This window comes from Syngnathoides biaculeatus, chromosome 11 (genome assembly GCF_019802595.1).
Source record: "Syngnathoides biaculeatus isolate LvHL_M chromosome 11, ASM1980259v1, whole genome shotgun sequence".
Lineage (NCBI taxonomy): Eukaryota > Metazoa > Chordata > Actinopteri > Syngnathiformes > Syngnathidae > Syngnathoides > Syngnathoides biaculeatus.
In genome coordinates this window covers 15,534,511-15,549,769 of record NC_084650.1, presented here as the reverse complement: position 1 = coordinate 15,549,769, position 15,259 = coordinate 15,534,511, and the positions used below count along the sequence as shown (strand labels likewise).

Sequence of the window (15,259 nt, the reverse complement as noted above, 5' to 3'; positions counted from 1 at the left end):
GCCGCACGCAGATTGGCTTGACGGAAGCCGTCTTTGAGTCGCTCATTTCTCTGAGCCGCCTCGTGAAATAGCCAAAGTCAAAAGACGAGCGCCGTCCGGCACAATGATTAAAAGGAGAAGAAGAAGAAGAAGAAAAAAAAAAACATTTTATTCAATGTCCAAACCGGGGTTGCTCTATGCGTCGATCGCGACGGCGTGCCGAGAAAAAACAAAAAAACAAAAACAAAAAAAAAAAAACACTTTAGCTCACAGTACAGGAAAACATGCTGTCAGTGAGTTCCTCCTCCGCCCCCCTCCCTCATTTTAAGATCTCGCTTAAGAAATCTTAAACATGAGTATGGATGCTGCAGTAAAGAAGACAAAAACGTATCACTTTCATCCGGAATGGGAGGCGGCCAATTTTTCCCAAAAAGTGCGCTTGCCTCACCTGCTAGTGGAGTGAAACACGGAGCGGCATTTTCGAGCCGTTTATGGAAATTACGACTCCGACGTTCCGCCGAAAAGCGAGCTGAGAATGAGAAAAGTGAACGGACTAAAATCCAAACTGGCCGCACAGGAGTCGCTTTTCACGCGATGTAGTTCAACGGCGAAAGCATCGTTTCCGGGTTGGTCACATTATCGTTATCGTAATAACAAGAAGTCCTAGTAAGATGATCTTTTCAAAATAAGGCAGAAATATTATCTTCAATAAAATCTCTGCAGCTGTAAAGGGGCTGTGAAGCCATGGCTGATGTGTGGATACGTCTAAAAAAAAAAAAAAAAAAAAAAAAAACCTGCCCTCCTGTTGATTGCGAGAGGCTGGATGTTTGAAAAGTAGATCTTGGGGTAAAAAAAAAGTCTGGGCACCCCTGGTCTAAACTCTAGGCGGTGGAAAAACGACGACAGGGTTCAAACACCAAGTTACGTAGCGGCAACATCATTCAGATCTGGCCCTACATACTGTATTTAATGACAATTGGGTGGAACCATGTGATTTTCCTCAGCCAATCAACTCAGAAATGATAAATAATGGCAATCCTCAGTTGACTGTAGTCTAACGCAGATCGGTCTCTTGGGATTGGTCTCAATTTAAGATTTAAATGAGAATATCCATTTACTTCTCGCTCACAATGTCATTAATAATTGTACCGTATGTACAGCACAGATATAAAATCATGGCCTGCACTAAACGCTACAAAAGCGGTGAATGAGCAAGCGAAAGAGCCAACTACCGAACCGACAAACGTGCGAGCAAACGAACTAGCTCATGAACGGCCAAGTCAAGTAGCCGATGAAGTGTTGAGCAAACTAGCGAATGATCGGGCAAACAAACAAATGAAAAACAAACGTATAAACGAGTATGTGTGCCAACAACAGAGGAACAATTGTGAGAAAGCAAACTAAATGAATAACTGAATAAACAAGTGGGCTACCGTATTTTCCGCACTATAAAGTGCACCTAAAAGCCTTTACATTTTCTCAAAAGCCGCCAGTGCGCCTTATAATCAGGTGCGCCTTATATATGGATCACTATTGAGCCTTTGGTGCAGCTCCATCTAATGGATGCAAAACGTAACCCCGGCCTCCACTGTAGCGTCTATTCTATGCGCCTTATAATCCGGTGCGCCTTATACATGGGAAAAATTTTTAAATTGGCCATTCATTGGAGGAGGTGCGCCTTATAATGCGGAAAATACGGTAATTAACAAATGAGAGCATGAGTCAGCAAATAAATGAATAAATGTGTATAATAAATGTGCAACAACTGATGATGCTTGAATTAAATTCAAACTACTGGGGGGGAGAAAAAAAAATGCTAACACAAACTAGCCAGCTAACTTGAGAATAAATGAGCAAACTAATTATAAATTCGCAAGACAGCTAACTACCTAACTAACGGATGAGCGAATACGAAAGAGCAAACAAACGAATGAATCATCCAGTGAAATATTGAGCGTAACAATGAGCGACGACGCAAGCTAACAAACCGAATGGCGTATGAACAAGCGAGTTAGCAAACAACCAACCAAGCGAGAGGGAAAGCCAAATCACAACAAACTACAATATAAGTAATTAAGGAAGAAACTAACTAACTAGCTAACTAACAAATGAGCGAAAGAGCAAGAGAAAAAAATAACTAATGTAAGAGCGGAGCTAGCAAGGGACGGAACTCCCAAAAGTTCGTAAACCTCCTGAGAGTATAACATTCAGATGCTAGTTCCTGCAGTCCAGACACATAATAATCGTAAAAATTGTGCAGTTAAAAGTTATTGCAGTCGAAATGCACCAAAAGTGCATTAAAAAAAAAAAAAGCATACAGAGGAAGAATGTGAAAAAGGTAAAAAGTGACATAATGAATACCTCAATTAAGGAAATGACTTGTCTCAAATGTCATCTGTATCTTTTATTCATTGTAAAATGGACAGGTTGATACATTTTAACCTATGTAATCATGTCTATTTTTGACGCGCCCGATTGATTGATATCTCCTGCAATATGAGATAATTGCAGACATTTTTTTTTTTTTTTTTTTTTAATGTCAACGGAGGCTGGAATGGACAAAGCCTGCTTTTTTACCAAACACACGGCGGACTTTAATATACATTTATTGGGCAGGTAACTCACTTCATGCAACCGAGGGGAAAATTGCAATAAAAGAGCAACGAAAACGTGAAACGTTTACTTGCTAACAAACAATGCAAAACGCCATTGACGAGCTAATTAAAACGTGGCCGTTTTAAAACGCTTTACACAAACGGTGCATGAGCACATGAAGATGGACGACATACAGTAGTAATTCCCGGCCTACAGAGCGCACCTGGTTACAAGCCTCGCCCAGTACATTTGTACAGGAAATACCATTGGGTATACACATAGGCCGCAGGTGTGTAAAAGCTGCAAGTGCCCACATTGAAACCCACATTGAAACACAGGATATGTACAAAAAAAAAAAGTACACAGAGAGTTTAAACATTAGCGCCGCCGCTCTAATGCTAACGCTAGTGCCACCGCTCTAATGCTAACACTAGCGCAATGGCGCTAACGCTAACACTGTGTTAACAAGGCCGGTTAAAAAAAAATATACTTGTAAAAATCACTGACACACAGCAGTAACATGCTAGTGCAGCGCTAACAGGGCCGGACCGGTAAAAGTCACTTCCTCGGCACATATATTCGCTCTCACTCTTACCTTTTCCGTTTGAGTGCCCCCTCGAAACTGACATTAAAACACGAGATATTTACAAAGACGGTACACAGAGTTTAACGCTAGCGCCGTCCTTGAATCCGATATTGAAACACGAGATATTTGCAAAGAAAGACAGTACACAGAGTTTAACGCTAGCGCCGCCATGCTAACGCTAGCGCCGCCGCACTAATGGGGCCGGTTAAACAAAAAAAACAAAAACAAAAAAAAAAAAAAAACCACACTGCCACATGACAGTAATACGCTAGCGCAGCGCTGACAGGGCCGGACCGGTAAAAGTCACTCCCTCGGCACATATATGTCTCACTCTTACCTTTTCCGCTCGAGTGCCCCTTTGCGGTCGTTAGGAAAAAATGCACAAATTAGCCGCATCACCGCATAAACCACAGCGTAGAAAGCGTGTGGGAAAACAATCTCGGCTTATAGGCCGGAAATTACGGTAATACTCGGGTACAAATAGTACTTATCCTCCACTTTTATTGCAGCTTACTGAGAGAATTACAGTAGTTGGGTAACTATTCTTTGTTTGTCTGCGTGGCTGTATTTACTGCCCCGGCGTGGCCAATTAGCACATAGCAGGAGCCACAATTCATTAACTATGATGCACAAACTGTTTCAACTCTTTATGTCTCATTCTGTTATGACGCAAATGCAATATTATACTGTACTGATTTCCACCCCCCAAAAAAATGATCCGTTTTTTTTTTTTTTTTTTTTTAAATCCCAAAATGACCGAATGTGTCCGAAACATGGAGAAAAAGGAAAAGACAAGGAGGGGAAAACAGGAGAAATAAAAGTAGTGCTGTTGCGACTATGTTTTTGCAGACATGTGATTTGACTGAATGAAAAATAGCCGGGGGGGTTATCTGGGGGCTTCAAGCATGATGAAAGGATGATCAACAATTTTAACATGCAAGTTTCATAAATGGTATTATGAATGAAATAAATCTAGCAAAATCTATAACAAAATGCTATTCTGCTCTCAAAATGTACACAATATGGTTGTTCATTATTTAGGTGCACACCTTTACGCCCAAAAATGACAAATTCAAATACAAATTCAAAATTGAATTCAGATTTGCATCATGGCATGCAAGCGTGCTTTCATAGCGTGTGTATCGTATCCATCCAAAAACGTTTTCATATCTCGTTTTAGGAAATGATTGAAACGCATGGATTTGACAACAATTAACGCAATGTGTCATTATCAGTAAATAATAATAATTATTTATTTATACATTTATAATAATTTTTTTTTTTTTTTTAATAAGTAATTGCTTCTGAACTCTCACCGTCTGCAGGGGGGTTGCTTGTTGGGCTTGGGTTGATATCCGAATGGAAAAGTTCGTTTTTGTCGTTTTGCGTGAACTTCCAAATACCTTGAAACGTCTTGATCCATATTCTAAATTATCCTGACGCCACGTGCACGATTGCTTTACCTTTATTGATTTTGCGAAGAAACTCGCTTAACAGAGTGGCAACTTCCTCCTTTCCAACTGGATCGACGATTTCTCGTTCCATCCAATCCCATCGGAACTTATTTTTTGACACATTTATCACTTTGTTTCACTTGAGAGGCGACTTCCCTCTCGAGCGTCGCCGTCGTGTTCTCTTGAAAATGGCCCCACGAGCCGCCTCGTATACAACAAGCATTTTCATTGGTCAGGAGGAACACATTCGACCAATCAACAGACGTGTATCTAATCTCCCACCTCGCTTGCAAAAGTCGGACCGGAATATGAACGAGTGTGGATTCTGGCACAGGTTACGGTCGGAATATTGCAGAAAAACAGAGTATATCTATATGTATATATTTTCAATGCAATTTAAAAATATAAATGGAAAAATCTCGTGTGGTTTGTTGCATTAGGAAGGTTTCAACTACTTTCAATATATTTTAAAACATTTTTAAGACATGAACTACAGACAATGGTAAAACATTCGTGTCAACTCGTACGGTTTAGCCGTAGTTCTTACGGATTTTGTGGTGAATCTTACGTATACGGCCGTATATCACAAATCATACGGATTCTGAAAATTTCCGTTTGCCTTTGCCTAGAATGGCGCTAGTCTAGCTGCTAGCTGGGGAATTCCAAACGTAGCCCGCATCAAAGATTTTTGTCGCAGCGGGCATGATGTTGAGCGCAGCGGCAAATGTTGATTTAGATTAGCAAAAATACTTTCATTTCCGGTAACTTTCCAGTAAATCCTTGGCCCGGATCGAGCACCGCCGAAACACGGAGGCTGCGGCCAGCTCTCGGCTACCTGTCACAAATCGATCGAATCGTTAACGATACGCTATTGGTGAAGCTGACATATCGAGATGGGAGCTATACGGGGGATATTACTTGACTGCAACAAAAAGTGAGTGTCATTTGTTTTTTTTTCCAACTTGACTTTGATCATTTGTAGCTCCAATTAATTTGACTTAGCTCGTAGCTAATGTAGCGAGCTTGCTCGCTAGTTAGCCGCCTTTTGGGCCTCATTACAAATATTTGGGAAAAACTGTGTCTTTTTTCCCTCCGTTATTTTGACATATAACTTGCTTCGGTATGTTATAAAGATTTTTCTGCTCTCGGCTAGTACTTTATACAGCTTTGGCACTCCGAAACGTTGACAGGTATGGGTAAAATCCGAAACAAAACACATCGGGTGGGGCCAGCTCTGGTGAACACGTAGACAAAACTATTCACATTCTTTCATAAAGCTAACAGGCAGATTTTTTGGGGAATGTGGGACAAACAGACGGGAAGAATTTCAAGAGACGCCCAATATTAATAATAATCATTAAAAAAAAAAAAAAAACTCAGCAGCGGCCTCAATTTGCCCCAACGCGGCGTCTCAGGTTTCCAGCGTGATCACATTTGCACTTCAAACCATCTCATCAAGCGCGGTTGCCTTGTGCGCGCCCACTCAACCTCGCAACAATTCGCACCCCCCCCCCGATCCCCCCCAATGCCCACAATTCAAAGCCATCTTTGATTACACGCTCGCCGCCGGGTGAACTTTATCCCACTCCTCTCCTTCCTGCGGAGAAAACACCGTCGGAAGGACACCCCCGTTCGTCCGTCGTCGCTTTGCACCCGCCAATCGGCCGCAAAGCCCCGCCCACCGCCGCTTTCCCCGTCCGCCAGTAAGAATCCGACTCACCCATCTCGTTGTCCGACTTGTTGTCCATTTCCGTGTCGGTGAGCGTGAGCGCCGAGTTGGAGCGGCTGGAGAGGCACGAGTTGCCGCCCCCCTTGCCCCAAAGGGCGACGGCGCGTTCCGGGGACCGGGGCTCGCACCCCTGCGAGGCGGAGGCGGGCCCCCGGCCGTAGGTGCCGAGGGGGTGCGACGGGCCCGTCTCGGGGCACGGCGCCAGGCCTCGGCGAGGCTCGCAGATGCCGAGCTGCCTCAGAGAGAACGTCTGCCCTGCGGAAGGGAAGCGATAAAAGTTAACAAAGCGAGCGAAAAACAAGGCTAACGACCGGGAGACGGGCGCGCTAATGTGGCCGAAGGTGAAGGGGTTGGGGGGGGGGGGTCAGGGGGAGCGCCTCGTTAAATCAAAACCCAGGAGGCCCTCGTAAACCGGCTCAGAGGTGAAAAAAAAAAAAAAAGTTTTATATTCAAACCACACTGAAAAATCAAAGCTCGATCATTCGCGTTGGAGGGGAAACCCCAAAATAATAATTAAAAAAAAAAAAAAAAGCATTTTTCTTGACGACTGAGGTAAAAGCGACATTGGAATTAATTGCCCATCAAATTAGAAATTTGAAGATGAAAAGGTTAATTACCAACACGGTGAACATAAACAAAATGTTCATCTTCTTTTCAGTCATCGCGCATAATTGATACTTCATATACAGTAATTAACCATATTGTTCTTTTCTTATTCATCCTATTTAGTTTGTTTTAATTATTGTATTTGATAAAACAATGCCCAGAAATTCATTTTTATAACTTCTTTCAATTCATGTTTAATTATCGTATTACATTTACATTCAATCTTCAAATGTCTTTATGTGGATCATTTTTACAATTGTATTACACAAAATAATCCCCTGAAATTAATTTGGATTATTTAATGAATTTGCTACATTTCTATACCTACTAAAACAATCCCCCAAAATTCTCATTTTAATTTTATGTCATTTTCATTTCATTCAAGAACATAATGCCCAAAAATGAAAGTTTTGTTTATTGTATTTAACAATCCAAAAACCTCCAAAATGTCAATTTTACTGATTTGATTTAATGAAATGTTTGTTTCATAATACTACGGATAATATAATACCTTAAAATTCCATTTTAATTTTAATGGATTGTAATTATTTGTAATCAAAAAAACAGAATTTTTTTCCCAGAATAATTTTAATTTATTGCTCCCATTTCATTTGTCTTATTATTATTTTATATCATAAATGGTTCAAAAATGTCAATTTTCCTCATTTGATTTATTGAAATGTTTGTTTCCTAATACTAAGGATAATATGCCTTGAAATGCCATTTTAATTTATTGCATTTGTAATAAAAGAGATTTTTTTTCTATAATGAATTTATTGCTCCCATTTCATTTAATTGTTTTATTATTATTTTATATCATGACAAATGGTTCAAAAATGGCCATTTTAACTTATTTAAATGTAATTTTTATTTCTACTATTCTATTTCAACAAAATAACTCAAAACTTAAAATACCAATATTATTTTTTTGTTATTATTATTTTTTTTCGAAACAACATGCAGGCTTTTGTTACAATTAATTGTTCACAAACATCCACTTGTTCCAAGTAACTCGGGACAGAGCGTACAGAGAATAAAACTGTGGCAACGAGCCACATGCTGCTTCACCAAGTCGAAAAACCGAAGAATTATTTCCGCTTTAGTTGCATTTTTTTCCCCCCTCAGACATCTAAAATGTGACATATTGCAGAAGCGACCATAAATACCAAAGTTTTGAAGCATTTCCTTTGAAAACATTTTAATCCTCTCATAATTGCACGTGAACATCTCGCAACGTCGTCGGCGATTTCAAAGTCCGACTCGGGGGACATGAAAGTGTCGGAGATCAGACTGAGCATATTTAAATGTCAGCGTTGTACGTTTATGAAGATGAAAATGTTTGAAATTTGCCATTTGCCGTGAGGTGGCGGTACAATCGGCGGCAGCTGGAGATGAGGTACAAAAAAAAAAAAAATTGAGAACTTCCCATAAAACGGTCATTTAGCAGCGGGAAATGCAGCAGAATATTACATTATTTTCTTTCTAATTGCAAGCTTGTGAGCAGCAGAAACGCAACAAAATAAAATAAACTGTTTACACCTTTTTTTTTTTGTTTTAATTACAGAAATGAGGCTGGCAGCCTGTAAACTAGTAAACATTTTCTCCCCAGTCAATTGGTGAGGTGAGAAAGTGTGACAATGTAAAACTGAATTAGCCGGCTATTCATTTCTGCACGTCAGTTTTTTTTCCAAATCAAATCATCTTTTTCGTAGTTTTTTTTTTTTTTTTTTTTTCAACTGCTGCCACTTTCGAGTCAACCGAAGTGTCTGTCATGGTGCCTCCAGGGGGAGCCCTTCAGTATTCTGTACGTCAAAATGGAAAACTCCATGGGAAAGGAGCCGAAAATGGCCGCTTTGACCCATAATGCCGCACTTCCTGGTTTGATTCTCTGGGGGCGGTTTTGCTGTTCTGATGTTGAAGTCAAAGGCAAGGTTCGGGTCTCGGGTCAGGGTTTCAAGCCTTGCTTAGAGTTTCAAGTTCCAATTACTGGATTTCAAGATGGGGCCAAGGTTTCAGAGGAATGGTTTCCACATTTTGGGTTACAAATTAGGGTCACGGTTTCAAGTTGGGGTGAGAAGCTCGGTCATCTGGGACTCCTCCGCATTGAGAGGAGACAGATGAGGTGGCCGGGGGCATCTGATTCGGATGCCTCCTGGTGAGGTGTTCCGGGCACGTCCCACTGGAAAGAGACCCCGGGGACGACCCAGGACACGCTGGAGAGACTACGTCTCTCTGATGTTTATTATCCACCTATCTATCTTTATTAATTATCTACCACTTTTCCGGGTCGGGTCGCGGGGGAAGTAGCTTCAGGAGGGATACCCAGACTTCCCTTTCCCCAGCCACTTCTTCCAGCTCTTCCGGAGGGATCCCGAGGTGTTCCCAAGCCAGCCGAGGGACATAGTCTCTCCAGCGTGTCCTGGGTCGTCCTCGGGGTCTCTTTCCGGTAGGAAGTGCCCGGAACACCTCACCAGGGAGGCGTCCGTTGGCAGCCGGATCAGATCCCCCAGCCACCTCGTCTGTGACGGCTCGACACTAAGCCCTTCCTGGATGAGCGACTTCTCACCCTATCTATAAGGGAGAGCCTTTCAAATATCAGACATGATAAAGTTGAGATATTACAAGCATTTTTGTGTGATCAAACGTGAATAGCTGAAAAACACATTACCCTTGATTTCTGATTCCAAAACTAGTTCATAAATTGATGATGTAAATATTTTTGTTCTACAGTCTGAGGGAAACGGGAAGAACGACGTGGTTCCTGAGAAAAATGAGTTTGACACCCCTGCTGTAGGGGGTACAGCGTAGGGTTACGGTTTTCAAAGTAGGTTCTCAAGCTGAAGTTTGAAGAACGTAAAGGGCTGACGTATTTCTGACCTGGCCGGCTGTACTCCACGCCACCCTCCTGGCGCGCCATCTCCTTGACCCGGCCCCCGAAGAGCATCCGCGCCGGGTCATGCTCGAAGGCCTCGAGCGTCTCGCTGGAGCTGTACGACTTCTGCGTGGGCACGCGGCAGGACGGCGCGGCAAAGTTGCGGGCGACTTCCTCGCGCTCCGAGGCGTAACGGCACCTGCGTTCGGGTTCTCCGTCTCGCTCGCGGTGCTCTCGCTGGCTCCTGGAGAGCGAGCAGAACGGCCGCTGCTCCCTCACCCGTTCCATGCTGCCCGCATGCCTTCACCGTCTCCACACTTTTTAAAATTCTTGTTTTGGGTCACCCGGCCTGCTTCCAAAGTTTTCACGCTCTGCCCCGCCTCTTCACTCCATTCAGTCCACCTGAATAGGGGAGAGAAAAACAGGAAATACTCTAATTAATTGGAGTACGACTTCTCTGGCTCTAACCGTCTGATTCTGGAACCCTCGCAAGACATCAAAACCAAATGGTCAAACTTCTCCTAGTCAGTGTAAAGGGAAGTGGGCATTTTTTTTTCAAGTCTGGCATAAAAGCCAGTGTGTGGACAGAGCCTCCGCTCTCGTCTGAACACGAGCGCCTCATTGTTGGCCCCGAGTGCACGCATGTTACGCTGGGCAAGACATGATAGAAGAGGCGAGATTTTTTTCTACCCCCCCCCCCCCCCCGCTCTGATTTAACAGTCAGCGTGTGAAGTACGGTGTCATGCTAGTGTGACTTTAGAGCGCCTCATTGTTGGCTGTGAGTCCACGCACATTACTCAGATAAAGACATAAGTGCGAGGAGGCAGGATTCCGCCCCCACCCCAATCTGACTTGACAACCAGCATGTGGACAGGAGGGGATTTCACAATGGCATAGCTGGTTTAGAGCGCCTCATCGCACCTTGGAAAAGCCCCGGGATGACAGAGAGGGGTAAATTTTAGCCTTGGGCGATGCGTCTTTGCTCATTGATTGAGAATTTGATGTGTTTTTGAGGTGGTTGGTGTGCGCTTTGCGTTGGTACCCAAAATTTTAGTGACGAGCACGCTTCAGATATGCAGCCGCTCGGGCAAGATGAAATTAAAAAAAGGAATAAAATAAAAAAAAAAAATGGAGCCACTGAGGTGCTGTAATGCCCTCGGATGTGGGCAAGGACAGCCACTCTCGACGGGACATGAAAATAAAAAATGAGAACACTCTCGAGGAGCTGCTATCGACCACACCTCACGCCGTTACGCTCACACACAAATTTACCACCCAACCTAGCTCTCCTGATGTCACCAGGTCACGCTCCTTACTATAAATCCAACACACAAATACGACAGTGTACACAGTTCTTTCCGGTACACTCCATAAAACTAATTTCTTTCCTTTGTTTCATATTTAGCGTGATTTGATTATGTTATGCAATACAATATTATTTTTCTTTGTTTAAAAGCAAAGCGGGAAAATGGTCGCGGCTTTTGTGGCAGTGGAACGAATTACTGACATTTCTGTGAGGAAAACTCATAATTCTCCATTTTCTCAGGCAAATGCGGACAAAAATATAGTACAGAATTTCCAAGGAAAATCATTTTGCAAAAGCATAACCAATTCTCCACCATATTATCTGTTAAAAATTAACAGTGGCGTTACACTCTCAAAAAAATCCACAATAGCGAGTTCATATAAGAAAAACAGATTCAGCCTTAAAATACATATCTCACACATACTGTAATCACTTTGAAACTGCTTTCAACACACATTTGAAATACAATGAAAACATATTTCAACACAAGAAATCTGATCGATCTTTATACGGAATATAATTTTTTTTCAGTAGAGAAAATTCAGGTGAGATTAAATCAAGATCATATCCACTTGATGATGTTGACAAAATTCTCATCAATATTCTGTTTTTTAACATGAAGCCCGATTAAGTAATTTAGCCAAAAACACGTAGTTACTTCGATATTTACACTCTATTTCAAATTATCGGTGGTGGGGGGGGTACTGGCACTGTGCCTGCATTTTTTTGTACAATCTCATTCTTAATTCTGGTTGTATTTAATTTCCTCTCATTTTTAGGTCATGAAATCCAACAAAGCCATTTATATGATTGTTATATTTTAGTAATTTGTAGCCTGACAACGAGTCGGCAAACCGTGACAACACTTATGGTACACTGAACACTTAATTTTCACATCTCCCAAAAAAAGTAATTGAAAAAGACATTTCTATTAAAACATGGAAAAAATAATTAAAAACTAAGATTTGAAATGAATAAAATGTAAATTAAAAAAAAAAATAAATGGAAAAAAAAGAACAAATTTAAAGTAAAACTTAAAAAGTAACAAATCGTGTTTTCAAATCAACTGATGGTGCATTATCAAACTACGAAAGCAAAATCTTTTAAGTGTGGTTGTAAAAACATATTTAATAAAAAGGATTTTTTTTTTTTTTTAATGTTTTGTCATCGATCGTCAACCAGTTCAGAAAACAATCCAAACACGTAAAATGTTTGCAGTGCATATTTCGAATTTAGTAGGGTTCCTGAAAATGCCATTCTGCTTCATCGCCTCCCCAGAAAGGGTTTTAGTGTGACATTAATCCACTTTTCCTGAAATGTCTTGCAAAAATTGGATTGATAAATTACTGTATAGGGAAAAGAAAATGTACCAAAATAGGTTCCAACATCTTTAGGGAGCTTATTTCATATTTTGGAAAATTTCTTATAGAAAAAAGGTATTAAAAGCGAGTAGAAAAAAAACAAAAACAAAACCAAAACAGGATAAATGCCATGAAAACAAATGGAATGCAACTTTTTTACAAATCTCTTTGTTTCGAAATATAAAAATTCAGCAAAATACTCCCAGCGTGCTTTGGAAGCATGTTTTAGTTTTTAATAATTTAGTAACATTTTATACCACTAAAAACAATAAAATGTACCAAAATTCATAGAAAACATTTTATCTCTAAAAAAAATTAGTAAAAAATTGTGATTCATTTTTCATCAAGAAAAGCAGTTTGATAGTGCTCACAGAATTCAAATTCACAGAATAGTTTAAAAAATACAGAAAAAGAGTTATTTTTTTTAATTGCACCCTCAAACCGCTTTAATTATTTTACTGAAGCAACTGATTTTATTTGGGGGTGGGGGTGAAAAATAAAGGTTTCAGTCCACCGCGTAAAATTTTAATAAAATTTGTGACCAAAAAAATGGGATTAAATAATTGCCCTTTACAAAAAAAAACATCGCAAAAGACCTTCCTGCACACCTTTACAACAAAAGAAGCCATCATTAGAAGAAAATAACTTGAAACAAATATTTTGAAAGATAAACTTGGCAAAAAAATAGCACCTAAAATTTTTAAAACATTATTATTATTATTGTTATCATCCATCCATTCATTTTCCGTCCTGCTTCTCCTTTTCGGGGTCGTGTGTGTGCTGATGTCTCATGCATATTTCAAACCGTCAAAAGTTTTGCATTTGCAAATGTGCTGGGACAGTAATTAATAGAAAAAAAAATTTTTGTAAGACATAATATTGGAAAAAAAATGTGGCTTTGTTTTAATAAGCTATATTTACCCTAGTAATTTATAGCGATTAAAAAATATATATCAGACATTTAATACCAACAAATGTTGGACCAACTTCATATCTGTTAGTTTATCACCTACTATTTATGGTGGCTACATCAAGTTAGCATAAAAAAAAAAAATGGAAATCTCGTAAAAAACCGCTCAAAAGAGGACTCCCTCTGCGAAAGAAGTGAACTGAAGAGTTGTCACTAATCCATGAGGTAAAAAAAAAAAAAATCTTTGAGAGGGACGCGAAGCCCGAGCGTGTCAGGACTGTTTTATTACCATCTTCACACACACACACACACACTTTTCATTTCTCCCTTGGCTGCGCTACGAGAGGAGGCTCCGGACTCCCGCTTTGCCCCCTGAATGCGCTCTACTTGGTTTCACTTCAAGCATGGACGATTCCCAATGACACCGCGGCGGCTCGGACCGCGACGCGGGCCCCCCCCCCCGGGAGACCGCCGGAAAAATACGCGGCGGCCCAAATGAACACCGCCCGCCCCCGACTTCTTCGTGATTGTGTAATGCTCCGTCCGTTCTGACGCCGCACGCACTCGAACGCACTTGGATTGTCCTACGAACTGCGAGAAGCCCTCGAGTGACCAGGCGTGTACTGTACACGCGGCTCCCAGCATGCTTTGCTTCACACGCATACGAGCCGCACGGGAGCGTTAGCCGCTAGTTTGGCTTCGCTGCGAAAAGGTCACGGAAACTCTCGGGAGAAGATTATTATGCCCCTCCCCCCCTCCCGGAGGCCCCCCAACAAAGACACCACGCACTTGTTTGACCTTAAAAGAAGACTTTCACAGTCTTTTTGATGCGAATAAGGAGACGGAGCATCGCTGGTGTTGCTATGGCGACGTTTGAAGATGGAAACGCAGTTGTATCGCTGTGATGTCACGCCGCTCGATCGATGCTTCTCCATCAAGGAATTTTTTTTTTTAAACCCCTTATCTACTGTCAAATTTTGGGTTTTATTTTTTCATCAATTTCTTTTTCGAGTTTTACTTGATCCATTGGGGGGAAAACTATTTGTTAAGATGAGTTTTAAATACTTTTTGTAATTTTCCCCATTCTAACCGTCATTTGTTTCACAATGTCACATTAATAAGTTTCAATCTCTATGATTAAATTGAAAACATAAATGGTAAGCATAACAAAAATAGCCCAGTTCGTATGAGGATTTTCTCGAGTAATTTTTTTTTTTTCAAATATTTTGTAGACTTTTAAAAATTCCACAATTCGACGGGTGGGTTCCACATCGTTTCACCGGGCTGCTATATTTAATATACCAACGCAAATTAAAATCTTCAACATTTGACCCACAGCACGACCTCGTACGCGTAACGAGGAAGCCTGCGCTAAAACAAAGCGTCTCATTGCTGCGAAGGATTGCAAGTTAGCGCCGCTTACATAAAATGATAAAAAGGCAGCGGGGGGGAAAAAAAAATAATTAAAACCTTTTCTTTTCTTCCCATGCTGAGCATCAACACAAATATTTTAAGAGGCAGAGTCGAAAATGATGCGCGGATGGCTTCTGATTACGTTTGAAGATTTTTGGAAGTGGGATCATGCATTCGTTAAAAAGGGGAAAAAAAAAAAAATCTTTGTTCTATTTTTCAGTCTGGTTACACTCCTGCACCCCCACTACCAACTGCCACCCCGCCCCCCCCCGTCTTACGCCTCTCGCCTTTGATCGTGCGCTCGAATCGGGACAGGCAGCCACCCGTGAAGCCTCCGCGGATCAGCGGCCGAAATTAGTGTCACAGCGCTGGGGAAAGAGACACTCGGTGATCTATGGAACACCGCGCGCACTGCTCAATGGCTCCCGCGCCGGACGCGGACTCCCCG

The 15,259-nt window shown here is 41.4% G+C and overlaps 1 protein-coding gene across 3 annotated transcripts in view; it reads right to left on the bottom strand.

Annotated features, from left to right (window-relative positions):
• si:dkey-237h12.3 (teneurin-3) overlaps nucleotides 1-15,259 on the bottom strand; it is a 257,105-nt gene that overhangs the window by 219,601 nt on the left and 22,245 nt on the right. For all 3 annotated transcript variants that reach the window (XM_061834126.1, XM_061834127.1, XM_061834128.1), the window contains exons 2-3: nucleotides 9,827-10,223; nucleotides 6,335-6,598 (exon numbers count right to left, since the gene is read on the bottom strand). In XM_061834126.1, coding sequence (XP_061690110.1) covers nucleotides 6,335-6,598; nucleotides 9,827-10,109 — 547 coding nt within the window. In that variant the 5' untranslated portion in view covers nucleotides 10,110-10,223. The remainder of the gene's footprint in view (nucleotides 1-6,334; nucleotides 6,599-9,826; nucleotides 10,224-15,259) is intronic.